Source organism: Erythranthe guttata, chromosome 6 (genome assembly GCF_056151865.1).
Source record: "Erythranthe guttata isolate IM_541 chromosome 6, IM_541, whole genome shotgun sequence".
NCBI lineage: Eukaryota > Viridiplantae > Streptophyta > Magnoliopsida > Lamiales > Phrymaceae > Erythranthe > Erythranthe guttata.
Window position 1 is genome coordinate 5,680,386 of NC_142538.1, and position 23,041 is coordinate 5,703,426.

General features: G+C 32.6%; 3 protein-coding genes and 1 pseudogene across 5 annotated transcripts; all 4 read left to right on the plus strand.

Annotated features, from left to right (window-relative positions):
• Window positions 1–499: 499 nt before the first annotated feature.
• LOC105978003 (AT-hook motif nuclear-localized protein 3) lies at window positions 500–3,274 on the plus strand. Its single transcript, XM_088819660.1, has 6 exons — window positions 500–676; window positions 814–1,175; window positions 1,655–1,722; window positions 2,309–2,440; window positions 2,516–2,677; window positions 2,765–3,274. Exons 2-6 carry the CDS (start codon window positions 839–841, stop codon window positions 2,996–2,998), a joined length of 933 nt encoding a protein of 310 aa, XP_088675786.1. The 5' UTR covers window positions 500–676; window positions 814–838; the 3' UTR covers window positions 2,999–3,274.
• Window positions 3,275–6,642: 3,368 nt separating this feature from the next.
• On the plus strand, window positions 6,643–7,536 carry LOC148769961 (putative calcium-binding protein CML13 pseudogene; annotated as a pseudogene). Its single transcript, XR_016031765.1, has 2 exons — window positions 6,643–7,225; window positions 7,369–7,536. The product of XR_016031765.1 is annotated as a putative calcium-binding protein CML13 pseudogene (transcript).
• Window positions 7,537–10,749: 3,213 nt separating this feature from the next.
• Window positions 10,750–12,800, plus strand: LOC105978029 (uncharacterized). 2 transcript variants are annotated; one of them, XM_088819661.1, is made up of 4 exons: window positions 10,750–11,092; window positions 11,200–11,307; window positions 11,414–11,645; window positions 12,602–12,800. In XM_088819661.1, exons 1-3 carry the CDS (start codon window positions 10,931–10,933, stop codon window positions 11,627–11,629), a joined length of 486 nt encoding a protein of 161 aa, XP_088675787.1. In that variant the 5' UTR covers window positions 10,750–10,930; the 3' UTR covers window positions 11,630–11,645; window positions 12,602–12,800. The 2 variants fall into 2 exon arrangements, with proteins under 2 accessions (XP_088675787.1, XP_088675788.1); XM_088819662.1 differs by lacking the exon at window positions 12,602–12,800 and having other exon boundaries at window positions 11,414–11,748.
• A 7,514-nt stretch (window positions 12,801–20,314) lies between these two features.
• On the plus strand, window positions 20,315–22,124 carry LOC148769962 (ervatamin-B-like). The gene is made up of 4 exons (XM_088818863.1): window positions 20,315–20,411; window positions 21,269–21,567; window positions 21,684–21,815; window positions 21,894–22,124. The coding sequence occupies exons 1-4, from the start codon at window positions 20,315–20,317 to the stop codon at window positions 22,122–22,124; spliced, it is 759 nt and encodes a 252-aa protein (XP_088674989.1).
• The last annotated feature ends 917 nt before the right edge of the window (window positions 22,125–23,041 follow it).

Sequence of the window (23,041 nt, forward strand, 5' to 3'; positions counted from 1 at the left end):
TTTTTTTTTTGTATATATAGTGGCAGTGTAGTAAATCCTTCCTAATTTCAAGGGTATCTTCATCAATGGTCAATTTCTATTTACCTAAGAAGACAAAGCACAGGTCAGAAGTGAAAATAACTGGAATAGTTCCAATGTTAACTTTACAGCTTTAGATAATTAAACTACTATTTTTAAATTAAAAGTAATTATATTTTTAATCTCTATATCTCACTATTTATATATTCCAATTCATTTAACTGTCATATATTTTATTTATATATTTTGAAATATTTTCATTTTTATCAAATTTCCAAGACGGACCTGAAACCATTTTATAAACCACAATTAATACTTTTGGAATTTCGTAATTAAAATATTGCTGCTGCCTAATTATTACCAAATATTAAATAAATCCGCATCCATATTTTGAATTTCTTAAAATGAACTTTATTATTTTCTTGCAAAAAAGAAAAAAAAACCCTAATTTCACAAACTCGCCAAGAAAAAAATAATTTCTGACACCAACCAAGATTTTTTTGTTTGAATTTTCCTTTCCATCTCTGAAGCTCTGCCCCTGCTCTGCAATGGCAGAGATAAGTCGATGATAAAAATTATTACAAGCATAAATTCTTGCAGTAGAGTACTGTTGTAGTCAAATGATCTTCAAAATTACAAGATTTGCCCTATTTCAGAAGTGGGTTCTGCTCTAGCTTCTCTGTTTCAGTTAGTTTGAGTGTTTTGAGCTAATAAAGATTCGATCTTTACCAAGATTAAGCTTACGTTTATTAAAAGTAATTTTTCTAGGGTTTTAACTTTTTAAGGATTTTGAAGGTATATCTATTTGTTTGGTATATGAATGGAGGAAAGAGAAGGGTTGTTGAATGGTTCTTCTGTGGTCACAGTGGAGCCAAGGGTTGAAAACCCTGACCCGTTTCCTGCCGGGTCAACCCCGACTGCAGCTCCGGTGAGTACGGAATCGCCGGCGCCGGCGCCGGCGCCAGAGACGTCCGGGAAGAAGAAGAGGGGAAGACCAAGAAAATACGCAGTAGATGGTTCTGCTGTGGCATTGTCACCTATGCCTATATCGGCCTCGATTCCGCTCACCGGAGATTTTCCGGTTTGGAAGCAAAGTAAAGCCCGCCGTGTTGTCGATTCTTCCAAGAAGAAACACAAATTGGATTTTGCCAGTGCAGGTTAATTTATTACTTTGGGAAATGTTGTTATAGTGATCTGAGTTTTATTTAGTGGTTGTTTGCTCTGTTTCTTGGTCAGCATTTGGAATTGGTATGTTTTGTTGGCTGCTTGTGTCTTTTAGCTGACGTGGCAACAACAAAAGATTTGTCTTTTACTCAATAATTGCAGTATGCATAAATTGGCAAGTTAAGAATCAAGAACCTTGTTGAGTAAATGATGATGATGTAACATTTTGTTCGATTTCTTTGCTGCTGCGTAAGCAGTGGAGAAATGTGTTATCTTGGCACGGGACGAACTTATCTTTTAATGTCGACTTTCGAATTGAACCCTTAATTTCAAGAAAATAAGAAAAAATTGTATTCGTTTTGCATTATGAAATGTTTTTTATTGTAGAAAATTTTGGCAATATTTTATCGACTACGATTTGTGTTGAGGTCTAACAATGGTCGATTGATCTTCAATGTTTCATATGTTGCAGGAGATACGAAGGCATACTCAGTCGGTGGAAGTTTTATACCCCATGTGATTACTGTTAATCCCGGCGAGGTACTTTTATGATTTATAATTTCGTTGATTTTTATTATTTAAATCTCTATAAAATCTATCCATTTTTTTTTTAATATATTTTCTATGATTTTGCTCCCCTTTATATTTCTGTTCGAACCCGAGTCTCGATATACTATAGATATATGAACGATTGTTTGCATTAAATTAGCAATCGATATCATGCTTCAAATGAATAAAAGTTGCGAAATTGTAGTAAGATCAGGATCGAGGAAAACAAAGAGTAATTGCGTATCTATCGTTATGTTGTTATAGAGGTTGTATTGTCGTGATTATTGGTATTGGTGTTATTTAGTTAATGAAAATGCTGTTCCAAATGTTAATTTTCATTTTCTTTGTGTTATCTATTAATTAATCTCGGAAAATAATGTCATTCGTAATTTTACTCTCTAATTCTAGAATAATCTATTAACTTAAAGTTATACCCCTATGTTCTTTTTAATATTTACTCGTTTCTGCGATCATGTGTATGTGCAAACATTAGACAAGAAGTGCTTTATACTCGTGATCGATCACGATAATTAATTGATTATGCTAATTATTTTGGTGCCGTTATATTTCGTGACAGGATATTAATATGAAGATAATATCTTTCTCTCAACAAGGATCGAGAGCCATTTGCATTCTCGCTGCAAACGGGTCCATCTCGAACGTTACACTCCGTCAACCTAATTCCTCCGGTGGTACTTTGACCTACGAGGTACAACCCTTTTTCTCTCAATTAATTAATTTTTTTTACTTTTTTTCCAATTATAATTTTGTGCATTTACTAAAGGGATGTTTCGAAATACTTTCTCTCACCGGATCGTTTATGCCGAGTGATAATGGATTGACCAAAAGTCGATCCGGTGGAATGAGCGTCTCTTTGGCGGGGTCCGACGGTCGTGTTTTGGGAGGAGGTCTAGCTGGCATGCTAGTAGCAGATGGCCCCGTTCAGGTTTAGCCGATTTTTTTTTGCTATTAAAATTAAATTTAATCACGAGATAATTAGCGAATTATTTTATATATATTTAAATTGGAACAGGTTGTGATAGGCAGCTTTGTTCCTGGACAACAACAACATCATCATCAGCAGGAGCAAAAACCTAAAAACTCAAAATTCGAGCATACTATTACATTCGGCCCCGTTTCTTCAGAAGAAAGATACGAAGGGCCAAAGCGTAATTTTACGAATTTGGCTTTTGAAAACTCTGTGCTCCATGAAAATAATGTCCAGTTTCCTGTGGAAGATTCTCGTGAGCCTTTCGCCATGAAATAATCTGGTAATCGACTTACATTATATATATATATTATATATGTTTAGTATCATGTTTTGTTGTAAGCTTTTAGCTGTGTTTTTTTTTTTGTTTTTTTTTGTTTTAGGGTTTAATAGTAATTTTAGGTTCACTTAGTTATTTCTGACCCCATATAACAAAAGTGATGAGATGACTGTAAAATGCTATTTGAAAGCATATGATGATTTGGCTGTTAGAACCTTTTATGTAGTAAAGTTTCCAATGTATGAAAACTGGGAGGTTTACTTTTTTTTGTTTAATTTTTTTTAATTTTTTTTGAATTTTTATTATTCGATAATTTAGGTGATTTAAAATTTACAGACGCTGATTCTTGCATATTCGCCATTTGACGAGTCTCCGAGACATATTTCGATAATATGTTCCGAGTCAAAGAACAATATGTACAAGAACATCACCAGATGTTCTCACACGAAAAATTCTTGAATTCATTGAAAAAACACGTGGGTTTTTATGCTGATAATTCTTATCTAGATCAATACAGTTTTAACTCTCCAGGATGAAATAATCTTGCCGTTTCTTCTCACAACTATTGCTGCATGAATTTTAAAAATATTCAGTAACAACATATGGTACTTCCCCAGCCTGAATCAAGGCACTGTAATATTCTTACATGAATAAACATATTTTTTCAACAAGAGAATGTCAATAATCAGACTACAGAAAATGGTGGAGTCCAGTATTTTCACGGTGCATGAATAAACATATTACGACCACCCCTGAGTTATGGTTAAATTACGAAAACCCTTATCCATTTTCGGTAATTACAGCCACCTCCCTCAACTATGTATTATCATACGAAAAAACCCCTCCAAAGGTAGATTTAGGGACGTTAAATCGGTAAAACCGAACCATAATTTTGGTACGCTAATATTTCATACCGTTTATCGAACTGTATATACGATTTTGTTCGGTAACCGAATTGCATAAATTTTATGTAAAAATATTTAAAAGGAGGGGGAGACTGTAATTACCCAAACGAGAGAGTTTTTTTCTTCGTAATTTGGCCATATCTCAGGGGTGGCCGTAATTCCATATTTTATTGAATGCGGGGAAAAATAACCGTCCCCTGAGGTAACGTCTATTTTAAAAAACCCCCTCATTTTTCATCCCATTGCAATTTGTGGATTTCTTACATTAACACTAGGAGTGTGACCGAGTCGAACCTGCGGCGCGCTCGAGCTCGTTGAGTTTTTTATTTTTGGCTCGAGCTCGAGCTTGAGTTCGAGCCAAGATCATTTAGAGTTTTTCTTAGATTTTTTTTATTATTAAAAATATTTAGATTATAATAAAAAAATTACAAAATAACAGTAAACTAATTATATATACTTTTAATATATATATATATATATATATATATATATATATATATATATATATATATATATATATATATATATATATATGTTCTCTATATTATTTCTATAATATTTATATTACTATACATTATTTAAATAATAAATAGGGGTAATCACAAAAAAGCCCATGACAAGGGCACTTAATTAAAATAGGGACATCCAACTTTTTTGTCTTCCAAATAAATCCACCCCATTCAAACTTATTTGCAAATAAGGAAAATCCTTTTATATATACCAAAATTACCCCTAATTCATTGAAACCCAATTCAACTCCAATTTCATGATTTACACCCCAATTTAGCCCAATTTCATCAATTAACCAATTTTAACCCTAATTTCAATTTTGACCCCAATTTTAACCCTAATTCTTATCAATTCCACCGATTATGCTCTAACTTCCTTAATATTACACATTGACCCCGGATTTTAACAAATATATCACATTAACCCCCAAAACTTTTTTTTTTTTTTTGAATTTTGTTTTCCTGAAAATTTTTTCCGGCCGGTCAACGGCCGTTGACCGCCGGGTCTCCGGCGTTGACTTTTTTTTTTTTTTTTCTTAAAAAAAATATTTTAATTAATTTTACTGTCTTGGCTGCTAAATTACTGTCTCCGGCAGCTATTTAACTGTCGGAGACAGTAATTTAACTGTTAATTGACTGTTTTTTTTTTTTTTTTCTTCAAAAATATTTTAATTAATATTACTGTATTCGTTGCTAAATTACTGTCTCCAGCAGTTATTTAACTGTCGGAGACAGTAATTTAACTGTAAATTGACTTTTTTATTCTTAAAAAAATATTTTTAATTAATATTACTGTATTCGTTGCTAAATTACTGTCTCCAGCAGTTATTTAACTGTCGGAGACAGTAATTTAACTGTTAATTGACTTTTTTATTCTTAAAAAAAATATTTTTAATTAATATTACTGTATTCGTTGCTAAATTACTGTCTCCAGCAGTTATTTAACTGTCGGAGACAGTAATTTAACTGTTAATTGACTTTTTTATTCTTAAAAAAAATATTTTTAATTAATATTACTGTATTCGTTGCTAAATTACTGTCTCCACCAGTTATTTAACTGTCGGAGACAGTAATTTAACTGTTAATTGACTTTTTTTTTTTTTTTTTTAATTTTTTTCCTTAAAAAAAATTTATTTTAATTAATATTACTGTCTTGGATGTTAAATTACTGTCTCCAACAATAATTTAACTGTCTTAGACAATAATATTAATAATATTAGTGTTCGGAAAAATAATATTCATAATATTACTGTCCCAAACAGTAATATTACTGTCTGAGACAGTAATTTAGTAGTCAAGACAGTAATATTAATTAAAATATTTTTTTTCTAAGAAAAAACAATTCAAAAAAAAAAAAAAAAAAAAGTCAACGCCGGAGACCGGCGGTCAACGGTGGTTGACCGGCCGGAAAAAAAATTCAGGAAAAAAAAATTTCAAAAAAAAAAAAAAAAAAAAAAAAAGTCAACGCCGGAGACCGGCGGTCTCCGACGGTCAACGCCGGAATCTTGCCGGAAAAAAAACATTTCAGAAAAACAATTATTTTCTGAAAAAAAAAGTTTTGGGGGTTAATGTGATATATTTGTTTAAATCCGGGGTCAATGTGTAATATTAAGGAAGTTAGATCATATTGGGTGGAATTGATAAGAATATTGAGGGTATTTTAGACTAAAGACATGGGGATGGGCTTAATTGAGAGACTGTTTTTTTTGTGGACCAAAATGCATTTAAGTTCCATGTGATGGGCCTTTTTGCCATTTGCCCTAATAAATAATACATATATATAAAAAAAATAAGGCTGGCGCTCGCCTGCCGACTCGTGAGCTCATGAACAACGAAAAAAAGCTCTAGCTCGACTAGTCAGAAAGATCGAGCTCGAGTTCGAGCTGGCCCATCGAACTCACGAGTCGGCTCAACTCGTTACCACCCCTAATTAACACCCGTTTGTAGGGTGGATGTAAAAAATTTAAAAATCACAGGGGTTGAATGTAATTTCTCAAAAAGAAGGGGTATGTTTTTAGTTAAACTTTACCTTAGGGAAGTAGTAGTAATTTACCCTACTTCAAAACTCTCGGGCCCATGGCCATGGCCGATACTTGATTGACAACTCTTCTCAAAAAAAAAAAAAAAAAAGATTGACAACTATAACTTACTGCAATTGTTTCGACAATTCCAAAAGTTACCCCCAAATTTCGTATATTTCATACTAAGTCCCCAACGGAAACATAGTAAGAATTTTATTTTCTGAAAAAATAAAGGAGAGATAAAAAAAAATAGAGAGAGAAAGACGAGGAAATGAATTGAAAATCAGAAAAGAGGAGGAAGAAACAAAAAAAAAAAAAAAACAATTGGAGAGAGAAAATGGGGAAGGATCTGAGCGACGAGCAGGTATCATCGATGAAGGAGGCGTTCAATTTGTTCGACACCGACGGCGACGGCAGGATCGCGGCGTCGGAGCTCGGAATCCTGATGCGGTCCCTCGGCGGAAACCCTACGCAGGCGCAGCTGAAGTCGATAATCGCGGAGGAGAAGCTGAATTCCCCCTTCGATTTCCCGAGATTCGCGGACCTAATGTCGAAGCACCTTAAACCGGAGCCGTTCGACCGGCAGCTCCGCGACGCGTTCAAGGTGCTCGACAAAGACGGAACCGGATACGTCGTCGTTTCGGAACTCCGGCACATCCTCACCAGCATCGGCGAGAAGCTTGATCCCGCCGAGTTTGACGAGTGGATCCGCGAGGTCGATGATGTCGGATCCGATGGCAAGATCCGGTACGAGGATTTCATCGCCCGCATGGTAGCCAAGTGAGAGAAAGGTGAATTTGCGTTCTTTTGTAATTTCATCGGAATCCAGAATTAAAAAAAAAATCCTAATTTTTCAACTGTATAATTTAATAGGTGGTGAAATAGGCTTGTAATTGTTTTACAGTATGATAAAAGGTCATATTTGAGTTGGCAGGTGATCCAAAATGTACCAGAATTATGACTTGTGTTCTTATTCCAACTTTTTTCTTATAAGTCTTGATCCACATTATTTTGGGAGAATTTCAAACCATCAAGTGAGGTTGAAAATGAGGTAAAATTTTCGAATATGAAAGCAAAATAAATTGAGATTTTTCTTCAGATTTGTCACGTTTGAGGCCGAAAATTGTAGATGATAAATATAGTCAGCTAGACAGTTAATGATAAGTAGAGTAGGAGTATTAATTTTATATGAAAATTGTTAAAACTAATGAACAAATGAATATTTTGTGTGTATATTCTTCTCAATAAATGTATGAGTATTTATACACAAAATAATAAGCTAAAACATAGAAATCTAATTAAATAAAATTCCAAAATTACATTTTAATCAAATATCATGATTATGGTACTCATATATATTAATATCTAATTATATTCCATAATTATGGTACTAATATATCTTAACAAAAATGACTACAGCTACTAAACTAAACCATGGTTTTAAAATTAAGGGTACAACCACCCCAGAGGTATAGTCAATTTACAAAAAAACCTCTCTTGTTTGGATAATTACATCTACCCTTCAACTAAGATTATTTCTTACAACTCCACCCTTCTGGTGTCAAATTCAACATAATCATCTAGATTTCGTGGAATGTGATCTAGTTTGTACTTGTTTTGTGTAAAAATACAGTTTCTAATGCACCACAATTTGATATATACAAGCCAAAAAACACATATAATGATCGTCTTTGTTCAAAATGTGGAGTTCGAATGGGGTAAAACGGGAACACAAGTTATAATATTTCATATAATCTCGACGATTTCACTAAATTTGAAACCGCAAGGATGGACATGTAAAAAAAATTATAGTTAAGGGATAGTTGTAATTACTCAAACAAGAGAGTTTTATTTTTGTAATTTAACCATACATCAGATGTGGTTGTAATTTAACCTAAAATTAAAAATAAATGTCCTACATTTACTAAAAGTGACTATGTACTATTTATCACTTCCCTTTGAATAAATATAAATTACAAAAGATGTAGCCAACCCACTCTGAAAATCCAGCCCATTATTACCTCGCTAACCCTTTTCTATCCATCTATAAGAAGATGAGATGAGATGAGATGGCTTGTTGTGAGGAGAAAGTAGCAGCAGAGGAGGAGAAACGTGAGAGCAGGCTTGTACCGGATCCGACCTGAAAATTGCATGAGATGTCTTGTTCTCGATCCGACGTCGTCTCCCTCAAACGCCCGAAATTAGAACCGAAATTCATTGCGTCTCCCATTTTTTAAATTGATATTTGCTATAAACCACCCAATCAACCCAAAATACATTATATGCCCCAATTAGCTATTCCAAGAATTTAAAAGAAAATTATGTTGATATATGCAAATCCCGCCCCTAATCTACACCGAAATCTCCTCTAGAATTGTTGCCCCCAAATCACGCTCCCAAATCCACTCGAAAAATCTCGTCTACCCACCGTCTACACCAAGCCCATCCAACAATGGAGATCGGTTTACAAGAAGAAATAGAGTAGAGACTAAAACCCAAATTTTTTTTGGAAGCCAGTTATCAGTAATCGTGAGCACGACAAGATGGTTAAAAAATAATCGGCGAAAAGCAAGTTATTAACCCTGGTTTTTTTTATTTAAATTGATTAGAAGAAAATCACAAGTAATTTACATGTTTTTCTTCATTTCTCTTGCATGTGGTTCTCGGTATGGATAAATCATTATAGGAAGAAAAAAATTGAAGACAGAGCCTGACATTATGAAAACCACTATGTATAAACATTTACATAAACATGAAAATCACTATGTATAAACAACTATATAAACATGAAAACCACTCTGTATAATTACAAAGCTGATATTTGCTCGGATAAACAATAACATAACGTTCAAACAAAACAAACATGTTCATACATCTATAATTTATATATCAAATTAATCCAGGTACGATAATATGAAACTTACACAAATTAAGAAAACTACAAAAACCACTCTGTATAATTTTTAACGACGCTTTCCTGCTCATACAATCGTGGAAGGATTTCGAAACAAAAATCAATGGCAGTTTTGAAATCATGTGCGACGAAGGAACCTGACCCGCTGAAGGAGAAGGAGAAGGAGAAGGAGAAAGAGAAGAAGAAGAAGAAGCCATTTTTGAGACTCGAGGATTAAATTGATAAGGATGTAAAAAGTGTGTATGTGCATGTAAGTGTGTGTGCGTGTGTGTAAAAAAGTGTGTGTGTGTGTAAAAGTGTGTATATGTGTGTGTGTGTGTGTGTGTGTGTGTGTGTGAAAAGTGTGTGTGTGTGAAGAGTGTGTGTGAATATGTGTAATTGTGAAACTTGAGATATTAAACCACATAAGTTGAGATATTAAACCCTAAAAGTTGAGATATTCAACCTCATAAGTTGAATTAAAGATGCAATGAATCCATGTGGATCCAATCGGGATCGGTCTAAATTCGATCCACATTAAATTCATTCATGTAGGTTGACATTGGATCTTGTTCCTTTTGAATCCGATCCAAATGGATCCGGATCGGATCCGGTCCAAGTTGAGAAATTGCCGCCCCTAGTGGATTGTTCAAATAGTGGTTTTAGGTTTCGAATTAGTGGATTTATGAATAGTGGTTTGCAGATTCTTTTTATTATTTTTTGAGTTGTGTTTGTAGTAGATTACGTTTATTCATAGTGGATTTCATATGTTTTTAGTAGATTTCGATAAGTTTGTTGTAATTATTCTAATATTACGTTAATTTTAACGTGAATTTTAGGGTAATTGTATAGTGATTTTCGAAAATATATAGTAGTTTTCAATGAATATTATTCAGTGGATTTTAATTTTTGTAACCGTTGTGAAAAAAAATTAAAAAATTGAAATAGAAAAACATAAAAAAAAAAATTGGGAGTTAAAATCATATTTTCTGAACTACAACTAAATAGAAAAATTAAATAAAATAAAAGTATCTAAAAAAAAAAATTTACGAAAACTATATTTTTTTTGAAATAAAAAGAAAAGAAAGAAAAATAATGAAAAAATAAAAAATTAAAATACCGTGAGATTTATGGAGTATTTATTTTGGAGAGAGAGTATAATAAGAAGATTTTAGATAATTTAAGTCAAATGGATATATATCAAATTTCGAATTGAAAATTAGATTTATCAATTATCATAACATAAAATTTCATTGAGGGAGTTTTGTCATATAACCCCTATAAATTAAGGCTAGACTTTGGCAGTTATATATGTAAGGATACAAAGCGCCAGTTAGGGTTAATTATGGGGGTGCAAAACGCAATTCACCCACTATTTGGGTATAAATAATAATTGATTTAAAATTATAGTTTCTTTAGTATTTTGCCATAAAGTTAAGCACATAAATCACAGCCCAACCCATTCTCAAAATCCTGCCCATATCTTCAACAAAAGAGAAGAGGGGAAAATAACTAGGGCTTTGCGATCAGACACACAGAGAGAGAGAGAGAGAGAGAGAGAGAGAGAGAAATATCTGAATTTCACGATAACGAATCAAAGGAGATGAAGCCGAAAACGAAGAAGCGCAAGTTATTGAGGAAAAACATTAGGGTTTCAAAATCGGAGCGGAAGTCAAGGGTCAAGAATTCTTGCGAGGAGAAATCGAAATCGAAGAACCCTAGAAAACTCTCAGAGGAGGAGTTGATGGAGAGAACAATGATATGCGTATGTCCTTTTTTTTTCGTTTTCTTCAATTTCGACTGTAGTTTTTGCTAATAATCAATTTTGCATCTTCAGTTTCTTAATAATAATAATAATAATAGTAATTATAGGGAGGTACAGTTGTGGCATATGACCGAGATGATTCCAGCAGATGTTTCCTCGGAGAGCATCTCAAATCTCTTGTCAACCTAGCAATTGATTTCTATAACACAAACAATGTATGTATGTATGTTCTTATTTTTCTTATCAATTTTTTTTTAATTTTTAATTTTTAGTTGGAAAAAATGTAACGATTAATTGCTTCTTCTATATGAATTCGTGAAGTGCAAGGATTACCGCTTGGTGTACCTGGTAAGAGCAATCTATGAATCTTGCCAGGGTTCTTTGTACTATATGACCATGACCGCCAAGCTGCCGAACCAAGATGATTCCGATGCCGTAACTTTCGAGGCAGAGGTTTACGAAGGAATCCCAGACACTGTAGTTCGCTATGTTCGTGTGCTCGATTGTGCACCTTCACTTTCACCTCTCGCTGCTTAGCTGCTGCTATTTATCGGTAATTTCATTTTTCATTTTTTATTTTTTATTTTTTTCTTTCCCATTTGATTGATAATAGTACCGTTAATTAATGGCATCTCGGTCTTGAGTATGTCCATATATATATATATATATATATGGTCTCTACGTGTAGGGAATTTAAGGGAATTTAATCTGTTAACCAGCATGTTGTGTCAATTCCTTGCTATTATTACATTAATTGAGCTAATGGAATGTATTAATTTGTTTATGACAAATATAATCAATCATGTTATGGAGAGCTCAATTGATATGTTGGCGAGGATTGTGTGGGACCCAATTTTCAATGTAGTAAGCCTTGATATTTGCCCACAAAAAAAAATTATTGAAATGCTTTATTGAATCATTATTGCTGGAGAATTATCGATTCAGTAGTTGGGATTCTCGACGAGTTACGGTGCTAATTGCTGGACATGTGGTAGTATAATGGAATTTATCAGTTTGCACGTTTTATTTTCTTATAATTTCTTATGAATTACAACTTCACTAATCTTTCTTATGACGCAACCATCCATCGCCCTCCCTATAAACTAGTTCTGACTTTGAAGTTAATTTATCGATACGTTTCTTCCAGAGACGATTGATGTTCAGAAAATAAAAATTTATATATGCATGTACATATATGTGTTTGCACAACACTAGATAGCAGTTTTGACTGTAGATGCTAATTTGCAAAAGACAGCTTGCTTTTGAATAAACTTGTGTTGACAAATGAAAATACCATTAGGAATAAAATAAACGACGTGTATATAAATAGCTAAGAACATATATTTCATCATCTGTTTACTGGAGGAAGGCTGTAGCTGTATGTATTCGAGGACACAAACAAAGAATTGTCATTAGATGGTTAAGTTATAATAAAGCTTGATTAGTTATCGAAAGGCCCGGGGCCCTTATATTAGCATTTAACATTTTTTTGGGATTTTTCATTTGCAGGTGATTCCAGCCTCCAGGTTCAGAGCTCGAAAAATGCTAATCTTGATGTATTTTGTGATTGTCCAATTTATGATGAAATGTAGTTTTAATTGTCAATAACTCCATTGGAATGTGACTGCTTTTGCGTTCTTGTACAAATGCAACTTTTTTTGTTGGTTCATAATATTGGAATCACACACCAACATGGGTGTGTGTTTGTGTGTGGATCAAATAGTGAATAAACCTGAAACAATCAAGTAATAGTGAAATAATGAGTTTTGAGTTAAAATTGTTATGCAGAAGACTTTAGACTTTATGTATTAGTTAATGTACTTTCACCCCCCAAACTTTTAATTTTGTACACTTTAGTCCCAAAAACAAAAAAAAATTCTCTCCTAAATTACCCCTATATTTCAATCCTCCAACAAAACCCTCTGGGTCCGCCCCTATATATATATATGTGTGTGTGTGTGTGTGTGTGTGTGTGTGTGTGTGGGCCAAATCGATGCAATTAAAAGTATAAGGGGTAAAGTGATATCTAGCCAAAGTACAATAAGGAAAGTGAAATTTACTCTATTTAATATTCAAGACTCCACCTAGAAATAGCTAATGTATTACTTCTCTATCACATAATAGTTTGGCCAATCTACACAATACTAGTAATGCACATTTATTAAAGGCCTTCACATTTATTATTGTATGATTGGATAATGAATGTTGGGCCTTTAATAAGGGGTTTTTAATACGTGAGTTGAACCCATTTAGTGGGAGATGGCCCATTAATACCTAGGGTTTAATTTTTCACTTTTAGAGCAGAAAAAAGGAAACGACTATCTCTATTTGAAAAGATTTGTCTTCTCCCATTGACTGATTTGAGTAATTCTTCTGTACTATGATTGACATTATTCCTAGTATAGTATAGAGTATAGACACAAACATTTATATTTGATAGTGACTTTCCATTGTGTTTTATACCAATGATTTTGACACGTTTCTTTTCAAACACTAGTGGACAAAGGTGTGACTAGGGGTGTGAAGCCGTAAGTCATTTTGTTGTATATTTTTTTTAATTATTATTAAAAAAATATTTTTTTAAAAAATTACAAAATAAACAATAACTTGTAGTTATATATATTTTGTAATATTTATTTATATTTTTTTCTATGATATTTTATGTTATTATACATTATTTAATTAAAAAATAATATCTAAAAAGATAAAAAAATAATAATAATAAATAAGGCTCGCGAGCCGGCTCGTGAGCCCGCGAACAACTAAAAATTGGCTCTCAGAAAGCTCGAGCTCGCGAGCTTGAGCTCCAAAAACTCGAGTTCGAATTCGAGTTTTTTTAGAGCTGACTCATCGAGCTCACAAGTCGACTTAGCTCATTTACCAGTTACCACCCCTATGTGTGAGTTTACAAAACAAAAATTTAAACCACTGTTGTTTACATGTTTAAACGTGTCTTAAGTTATGCTTTTGTATTTAAATATATTGGAGATATTAATATTAAATGATACATTTCACTAGAAGTTTAAGCTGTTAGTGAAATGTATCATTTAATATTAATATCTCGAGACTCTCTGGATTGGATTGGAGACTCAATAATTATATGCCTCTCTGGCTCGTTTCGAATTTTTTTGTTACAAAAAGTAAGAATATAAAATTAAATGAATATTTACATTTGTTTAAAAAGAAATGCTAGAAGACTGAGTCAACTCGTTTAAGATCAGATTAAACCTATTTAGTGGGAGAGGCCCACATAAGAGTTTGCCCATTAATGCCTAGGCTTAGGTTTCCACTTTTATAGGTAAAAACAACGGCAGTTTCTATTTGAAAAGTTGGTGAGGAAAAGATTTGTGTGATTTGATTTGATATGGGACATTTGGCTAATAGTTCCTTTTGCTATAAGATAGACATATATATACAGGCACATATCCATATGTGAGAGGTCTTCTTTTGTGTTTTGTCCTAATGGAGTTCGACACGTGTCTCTGCAAAGACTAATGGACAATGGTTGGAGTTAAGGAAACAAAAGTTAAACCAATGTTGTTTACTTGTGTACATGTACAACAAATTCATTGTTAACATGTTTACACGTGTCCTAGTTATGTTTGGTTGTTAATTTAATACTAGGTCAATTTATCCATGTGCCTAGTTAACAGTCAATTAAATATGTTATAAATCACAACCATCAAATTAATCACTCAATAATGGATCAAAGCAATTCATCACTTCTGGTGGATTTTATATCGTAGGATTTAAATAAGCTTCGGTCCTAATTAATTATTAGGACAAATATTAATTTTACCAAAGGTCTCATTTGGTTGTCACATTTAAAAATAACAGAACTTGTCAACTTGTTTTGTTGAAAACATTCAAACTAAATCATGTATATCATCAAAACTGATTTTTTTTTTAAAATTAGCCGTTACACATGGTAAAAGGTACGAACTGTATAGCAGGGATACGGGAACACGGACACGAGGGAACTCTATTTTCTGAAAAGTTGAGTACGGAAATATGGGGAAACATGTAAATATTAAAAATCTAAGGGTACATCAATAATTTGTAAATAATATTGTAACAATAACTTATATACTTATCGTCAATTACATATTTTCTTTTCCAAAACATTTCCGAGACGTAGAAATGCATACTTACAGAAGTTATCGTGCATCATAGGTATCAAATAATCCTTTTCTTTTATATAAACTAGTAATTTGACCCGTGCAATGCACGGGGTTGAAATAGTAAACTAGTAATAAATGCATGCCGCTAACTGTAAGGAATAATGTTTGTGTTTGAGGTTGGGATTGGAGGAGGGACTCGAACCCTAGACCCTTTATCCTATTGGTAAGGATAGGTACCAGATCTCCTAATGAGGATTGGTAATTAGATATAAATTGATGACTAACAAGTTCCATCTTAACTTACAAAAGTATAACGTGTTCGATTTTTTCTAATCTTTTTTGTGTATTTTCTAAGTAAGGAAATACGCTATTTCTAATCAATCTCATTTTACGTTCTTCTGCCCCTAGGAATTTTTGGGATTGAAGATGAATATAAATTTCAACAAATGATTTTTGGAGATTCAAATCATAAAGGTCTAAAGCTGATCCTTTTGGAGCAATGAAATGAAAATCTTCAGAATTATAAAGATTTTAAAATTATGATTCGAAGAAATCTATGAGATTCACACGGATTATTTTTTTGAGAGCAAAGATTTAAGGAAATATATGACATACACACGTAGACGGATTTATTCCTCATAATTACGAGATACATATTCAATCTAAAATGCACACACACAGGAGATTAGTTAGAAAAAATAGAATTAATGATTATTGAAATATATTAAATAAAATATTATAACAATAAACTTCGAATGAGCGGGAAAATGTGCCCTTAGGATTTTATTAGGGTTTCTTCAGGAACCCTTCTTTTGTTAATAAGATAAGATATCCACTAATGATAAATGACAAATTTGGTATAAAAAAAATCAAAATGAAAAAACGGTTACACTTAATATAATAAATAAAAATTATGGCCAAAGAGACACGGCGTGAGTATTAGATTTAGGTGGTGTTTGCAAATGATTATTTAAAAGAAGAAGTTAGTGATTGTGGTTTATGTTAGTTTTAAGTGCTTATTTCCAAAAGTTGGGGGTGTTTGCAAATATTCCAGAAAATGAACTTAAATAAAAAAAAACAGGGTTAGGGGTGCTTTTAAAAAAATAGCTTAAAGCAGATTATTTTAAGAGAAGCAAAAACAAAAGTTGATTTTGCAAACACCTGAAAACAGATTATGAGCCAAAAAAACCGCATAATCACTTTCAAAAAGCATTTGCAAACACCACCTTAATATGAGGGTGATCAAACGTTTTAGTTTTTACAAACTAACTACTAGTATACATTCGTTCAATCACTTCGATTTATATACAACCAAATGCGGCCTAAAAGTGATAGCTAAATACTTAAATCCTCCCATACCTAAAGGTGCAAGTCGGAGCGGGATATCTGAATGTCTCTGATTTCGATCTGAATTTTTTTGATTTTGGAACATTTATCTTAATTTCGATATTCGACTTTCCGAAAATTGTTTACATTGGAATTGGATATATATATATAAAATTTTGAAAATTCTGATTTTCGATCTTATTTTGATATTCTAAAATAATTCAAATCAATGATTCTAAATTTCCGAAATATTTTATTAAATAATTATTTTATATCATATGTATAAAAGTGTATTACATAAGTAAATTTAATTAGCGTGATTGTATTAGTGTTTATTTAACTCATTAAACAAAGTCACGATTTATTTTTGAAATTTCCAAGAATTCCAATTAAATTCCAAATACTTCTTAAATATACATTTTTTTTTCTTTCCAAGAGACATGTTTTCGATCCGATCTATCCGACGTTCAGCACTATTAACACCAAATGGTGAGTGGTTAAAAAAAATGTTGAGAATGACTCTCATATTGATATCAAAATAAATTGAATTTATTAGAAGGGTAAATTCCACTTTCCCCTTATACTTTGACTCGATATCACTTTACAACCTTATACTCTCGATTGCATCGATTTGCCCCATGTATTTGAAAAATTGTCTCAATATGACCCTCGCAGTTAGTTTTCAGATATTTGACCTTAACACCGTTTGATCTAAGTCTCAACCTTACAAAAAAACCACCCCTCCAAGTTTAAATAATTATTGAATTAAAAAAAAAATGTGGCTGGCGTCGTGGACTATGTTTTCTCATTGTCTTGAATTTTTAATTATTTTTTTCCTTTTTTTTCTTTAATTTTTTAATAATTATTTAAACTGGGAGAAGTTGCGTTTTTGTAATTTCAGAGCTTAGATCAAACAGTGTTAAGGTCAAATGTCTGTCAACTAACATCGATGGCCACACTGAAACAATTTTTCAAGTACATAGAGTAAATCGATGCAATCGGGAATAGAATAGGGTTACCAAGTCAAAGTAAAGGCAGAACGTGTAATTTACCCTTATTGTAATATTAGCTTAATTAGTAGTTGTCTAAGTTCCTCTTGTTAACATACACACACGCAACACCCCTTACCCCCCCCCCCCCCCCCCCCCCCCCCCAACCCCCCCAAACCAACCATACTGCAAGTTGATGGGTAGAAAAGACAAATGCTGGCAAATAGGTACAATACCGCAGTCTTTGCTTCACGCCGTTACATTTTGTCATCTACTACAATTAATATTATGTACTAATATGTTTTTTTGTTTACATTAATTGCCTTAAGTTTCATTTACATTTTTCTTTATAAATGTCTGATAATCATTAAATATATAAATTGAAAATTTTCATTATTCAATATTTGTCTATATTTTAAGATAAATAGTTATATCTAAATTGGGCTAATGGCAATGAATGTAATATTTCAAGATTATTTTAGTTAAATTTAAGTATCTATATGTTTATATCTAGAAAGTAGGTACAATAAATGACTGAAATAAATTAAAAAGAATATATATATATATATATATATATATATATATATATATATATATATATATATATATATATATATATATATATATATATATATGTGGGCTATTTAGATAAAAAGAAAAAGAATAATAGTAATAACAATAATAATTAACAATCACATCATATTTTTATTGTTATTATGTTCTCTGTTAATTTTCATGTTATAGGTTTTCCTAAACTCTCCATTGCATATAGTTTGATTTATGAATCAATCCCATGTAAAATAAACACTCAGGCCCCCCGTTTGATTGCTAAAATAAGCAATGATTAACTAAATAGTTGGACTTAATTTGATGTTTAATATCCTCAATAAATTGTCGGGTCGATCAAGTAAAATTATATAATCATGGCTTATCTTGCGTTCTAATGAATTTTTTTTAGACGGTTCAAGCTTCAATAAAATAATTGGGTTTCATTAGATTATTTAATTTTATGTTAGATAATCTTATCTTGCCAACCAAATGGGGCCTCGTGCGAGAAATGCGCACAGAATGGTACTGCCTCCAAGTGATATTATAGTTGTTTTTTTTTTTTTTTTTTTTTTTTTTTTTTTTAATATTGTTCGTAATATTTTTGTCATTGCACTCCAGTAATTTTTTTTTATAGTTATAGATGATATTGAAATGATTTTCTGTCACTATTTTATGCTATATGTTTTGTTTCGAGCATTATATTACTCTTTTTTCGTAGGAAGGTCGGCGCGAATTTTAGTCTTGATAGGCCAATTACTACGATGGTACGTCAAAAATCGAGATTGTAATATTTTATAATGTTTTTTTGATTTTGATATTTCGTAATTTTATTATAAAATTGGGGATCACCGGCAAACTAATTAATGGTTAGGACCTAAGCGTAAGAAAAATGAAAAGATAGGGAATATAGTGTTCATTTATTTTTATGGTAAAACAAATTACCAAATAGTGAGTGTAGTGTAATTATCCCAAAAAAACTTTCGAATTCCATAATTTTGTTTTTATGTCTGTAAAGTTGTACACAAGGAATGTATTTTGTCTCATTAGTTAGTGCTAAACTACCTATTTAATTTTTTAGGGCAAATTTAGGCAACCCTAAGTTATAGTTAAATTACGAAAAGACCCTTTCTTTTGGATAATTACAGTCACCCCTCAATTATGTATTATCTTACGAAAAGACCCCATGCATAGGTAAATTTAGGGATGTTAATTCGGTAAAACCGAACCGAAATTTTGGTACACCGACATTTCATACCGTTGACCGAACTAAATATACGATTTGGTTCGATAAATAATCGAATTACATAAATTTTATGTAAAAATATTTAAAATGAGGGGTGACTGTAATTACCCAAACAAGAGGGTTCTCTTCGTAATTTGACAATACCTCGGGCACTATAATTAAATAGTAAATAAAAAAGTAAAAGCTGATCACAGAACACTGTTTTAGTTTTTAAGAGTAGGGCATACGAAAAAGTTCACTCCTTCCTCTCTCTCTCTCTCTCACATTATACAGCCAGTGAGCATTCCATGGTGAAAGGTTGATTATCGACGATTTGTTCCACTGGGCTATCAATTACAAGCTAAGGTGACCATTTTCAGTTGATCTCTCTCTCTCTCTCTCTCTCTCTCTCTCTCTCGCTCTCTCTCTCGCTCTCTCTCTAGCTCTCGCTCTCTCTCTAGCTCTCTCTCTAGCTCTCTCTCTAGCTCTCTCTCTCGCTCTCTCTCTCTCTCTCTCTCTCTCTCTCTCTCTCTCTCTCTCTCTCTCTCTCTCTCTCTCTCTCTCTCTCTCTCTCTCTCTCTCTCTCTCTCTCTCTCTCTCTCTCTCTCTCTCTCTCTCTCTCTCTCTCTCTCTCTCTCTCTCTCTCTCTCTCTCTCTCTCTCTCTCTCTCTCTCTCTCTCTCTCTCTCTCTCTCTCTCTCTCTCTCTCTCTCTCTCTCTCTCTCTCTCTCTCGCTCTCTCTCTCGCTCTCTCTCTAGCTCTAGCTCTCGCTCTCTCTCTCTCTCTCTCTCTCTCTGCGCAACGGGCTTGGCCGCTTGGGTATCGAGGGTTTTTTTATTCCTTGAACACAAAAAGAAATATTTCAAATGTTGATTTTTGATTTTTGATTTTTATTTTTAATGGCTGTAAAATATGCTTATAAGATTACTGAGTATGTGGGTGTGTGTGTGTGATAGGAGCTTGCTTTGCAGGACTGGATTTTGTTAATCTTCCTGCCCCTCACCAATTATCTCTACATGGCACAGGAGTATCAGAAAAAGATGAATAGGATTAATTTTGATTGGCTGAAGCTTGTGTTTAACACGCTCATCATCCGCTCACAAGGGCGTTGTGGTACGATGACTTTCATTATGAATTCTCATAATTTTTAAGTATTCTATTATTTTGTATAATATACTATTTTGTTAATTAAAAAAACAGGTAATTAGGGATAAGCTACAAGGCCTCTTTATTAGTAAAACTCATATTTATAGTATAAACTTTTAATTTGACATAACCCCAATAATTTTGTATTATTCATTACAAAATGAGCCGAGCCCCACTTATTAACCTCAATTTGGTATATAACATGCTTCTATTCTATATTGTTTTAATTTGTTTGACTATTTTTCCTTCAATAAGATTTCAAAATTTGTTTTGGCCAATTTTATTAGATTATCTAAAATCGTTTTTAAATGTTAGTTTCAATTACAATGTGTACTATTATTTGTATATGAACTAGGGAAGTTTCATCACGTTCTTGATTATATATGAAAAAATTGGTAAACTTCCATTATTTTCTTGACTATAATATTTAGATTGACTTACTTCGAAGTGAACTTCCAGTTTTTAAACAGTATGAGATTAAGTTTCGATTCTTAAAAAAATAAAATTTGTATTTCGTCGAATTTCCACCTTAGGCTATGAATAAAACTTGTATTTTGTAACTCATTTAGCAGTAATATAATATGTGCCAATGTTCTATAATATGTGCCAATGTTCTGCTTCATGTTTTGATGTTAGATCGCGTTTTGACCATTGATGATCTCAAAATTGATTAAATTGACTGCACATTATATTGATGGTTCTAGTACAAAATCGGTTAAATCGTAATTCAAGTTGGATTGGGATGGACCAATTAGATTGGTGCTTTTATTATTTATATTTATATTGTTTAATCACATTTGTTTTACAATTTTATTATTTCATAGGAAGTTGCTGGGCAATGGTGGCGGTAGATCTCGTCTGTATGTATTTACTAATACGCTATCCGCATATTCAAGCACTTAGAACTCGTGATATTCAAGCATCCGCGCAAGAGCTATTAGACATGTTAATTCACAAGGATGATTCCATTACCTATGTTCCAAATCCCGTGAAAAACCCAAATTTATGTTATGGCAGCACAGTTGATAAAGCATTCAAGTATATCATCAAATATGGTGTGGCTTTAGAGAATTACTATCCTTATATAGGAAAGAGAAATGCTACTCCCGTACCTCCACCTAAAGTAAGTCAATTTATTATCATAGAATTCCTTTTCTTTTATAGCTATTCTCTAATATTATATTATTTTATCTAATTTCTAACATATTATTTGTTCTATTTCTTCAATATAACGAAAAGTTACCAAGAATTTGGATTGGAGGCTTCGTTAGTTTGGAGGGTGCTACACGTAAAGAAATAAGACAAGCACTTAAAGAAGGTCCTGTTGCGGGTAAAATTCGAGCTTATAAAAGCTTTCGCACCCACAAGGATGTAAGTTTTCTTTTATAAATGGTTTGTGTCCTATACTTTTATCAAATCTAGCTTACTAACTTTGTTTTCATTTTGTAGGGTATTTATCGTGGTCACACTAAAACCGCGACGGAGAAGAAGGTTGAACCACGACTACACTCCATAGTCCTCATGAAAAGTGCTTTTGAGATAAAGGACGGGAAGGCGCACGAGTATTACATGATCAAAAATTCGTGGGGTGACGGTTGGGCACAAGGTGGCTATGGGAAAGTCTACACCAAACTAATTAAAGGGACATTCTATCCAAAATACGTACGTATAGAGTGGTGATGGTAAAATACTAAAAACATGGTCTTTTAGTGTTGAGTATTTTTGACTTTTTGTAATAATATTATGACATGGCTGCCTACTACTGTTAGAATTCCTTTCTTTATAATGTTTTGTAGTTATGCATTTTGTGCTTTGAGGATTATATATATATATTTCTTGCATTTTATACCTTAGAATTGGTATTCGAGATATGTGTGTAGACAGACATTATTCGCTATTGATTGCTGAGATTTTGATTATTCTATTTTTCTATCGTGACTGCAAATTGATTTTTTTGATCTCTCGAGAATGCAATTAAATCAGTTGCAACCCAATCTTTTTATCTCTAGAGAATGCAATCAAATTAGCTGCTACCCATTTTTCCATGTTTAGGCTAAATCCTTAATTAATTTACCTTGTATACTTACAAGAATAGACGAATTTGTTTAATACATTCCTCACAAACAATGAACTGTAAATATTAATTTTTTTTTAAATCTATATAATTCAATGAAAGTTTTAGACCTTTCAAATTTGTCCGAATTCAAATCTTAATTTATTGCAATTTGGTTTTCTATTTCATCCGGTTTCCAATTACAATCTTTGATGTTTTAATTCTATGTTTCCTGAATTAAAATTCGTCTCAAAGTTTCCATAATTATGCCCGTCAATTATTCATCTTAATTGCCATAGTTGTGTGTGTTTGGAATCTGAGCAGAGTTATGGAAAAAAACAATGTTGTTAGAACCGGACCGAACCAGCCGGTCGGACCGGTTCGACCGTGACCCGACTTCGAAGCAGTCCGGTCTGACCTCTAAAACCGGAAAAAATGAAAACCGGGGTCAAATGACCAAAATCCGGTTCGACCGGGTAAAACCCGAGAACCGGCGAGTCAGTCAAAAAACCCGGTTTTCGGCCGAAACATCTCAAATCACCGC

Coding starts and splice junctions, on each gene's coding strand:
- LOC148769962 (XM_088818863.1), top strand. CDS start 20,315: ATGGCACAGGAGTATCAGAAAAAGATGAATAGGATTAATTTTGATTGG. Junction 20,412..21,268: donor CCGCTCACAAGGGCGTTGTG/GTACGATGACTT, acceptor ATTATTTCATAG/GAAGTTGCTGGGCAATGGTG. Junction 21,568..21,683: donor CTCCCGTACCTCCACCTAAA/GTAAGTCAATTT, acceptor TATAACGAAAAG/TTACCAAGAATTTGGATTGG.
- LOC105978029 (XM_088819661.1), top strand. CDS start 10,931: ATGAAGCCGAAAACGAAGAAGCGCAAGTTATTGAGGAAAAACATTAGG. Junction 11,093..11,199: donor TGGAGAGAACAATGATATGC/GTATGTCCTTTT, acceptor TAGTAATTATAG/GGAGGTACAGTTGTGGCATA. Junction 11,308..11,413: donor ATTTCTATAACACAAACAAT/GTATGTATGTAT, acceptor GAATTCGTGAAG/TGCAAGGATTACCGCTTGGT.
- LOC105978003 (XM_088819660.1), top strand. CDS start 839: ATGGAGGAAAGAGAAGGGTTGTTGAATGGTTCTTCTGTGGTCACAGTG. Junction 2,441..2,515: donor GTGGTACTTTGACCTACGAG/GTACAACCCTTT, acceptor CATTTACTAAAG/GGATGTTTCGAAATACTTTC. Junction 2,678..2,764: donor TAGCAGATGGCCCCGTTCAG/GTTTAGCCGATT, acceptor AAATTGGAACAG/GTTGTGATAGGCAGCTTTGT.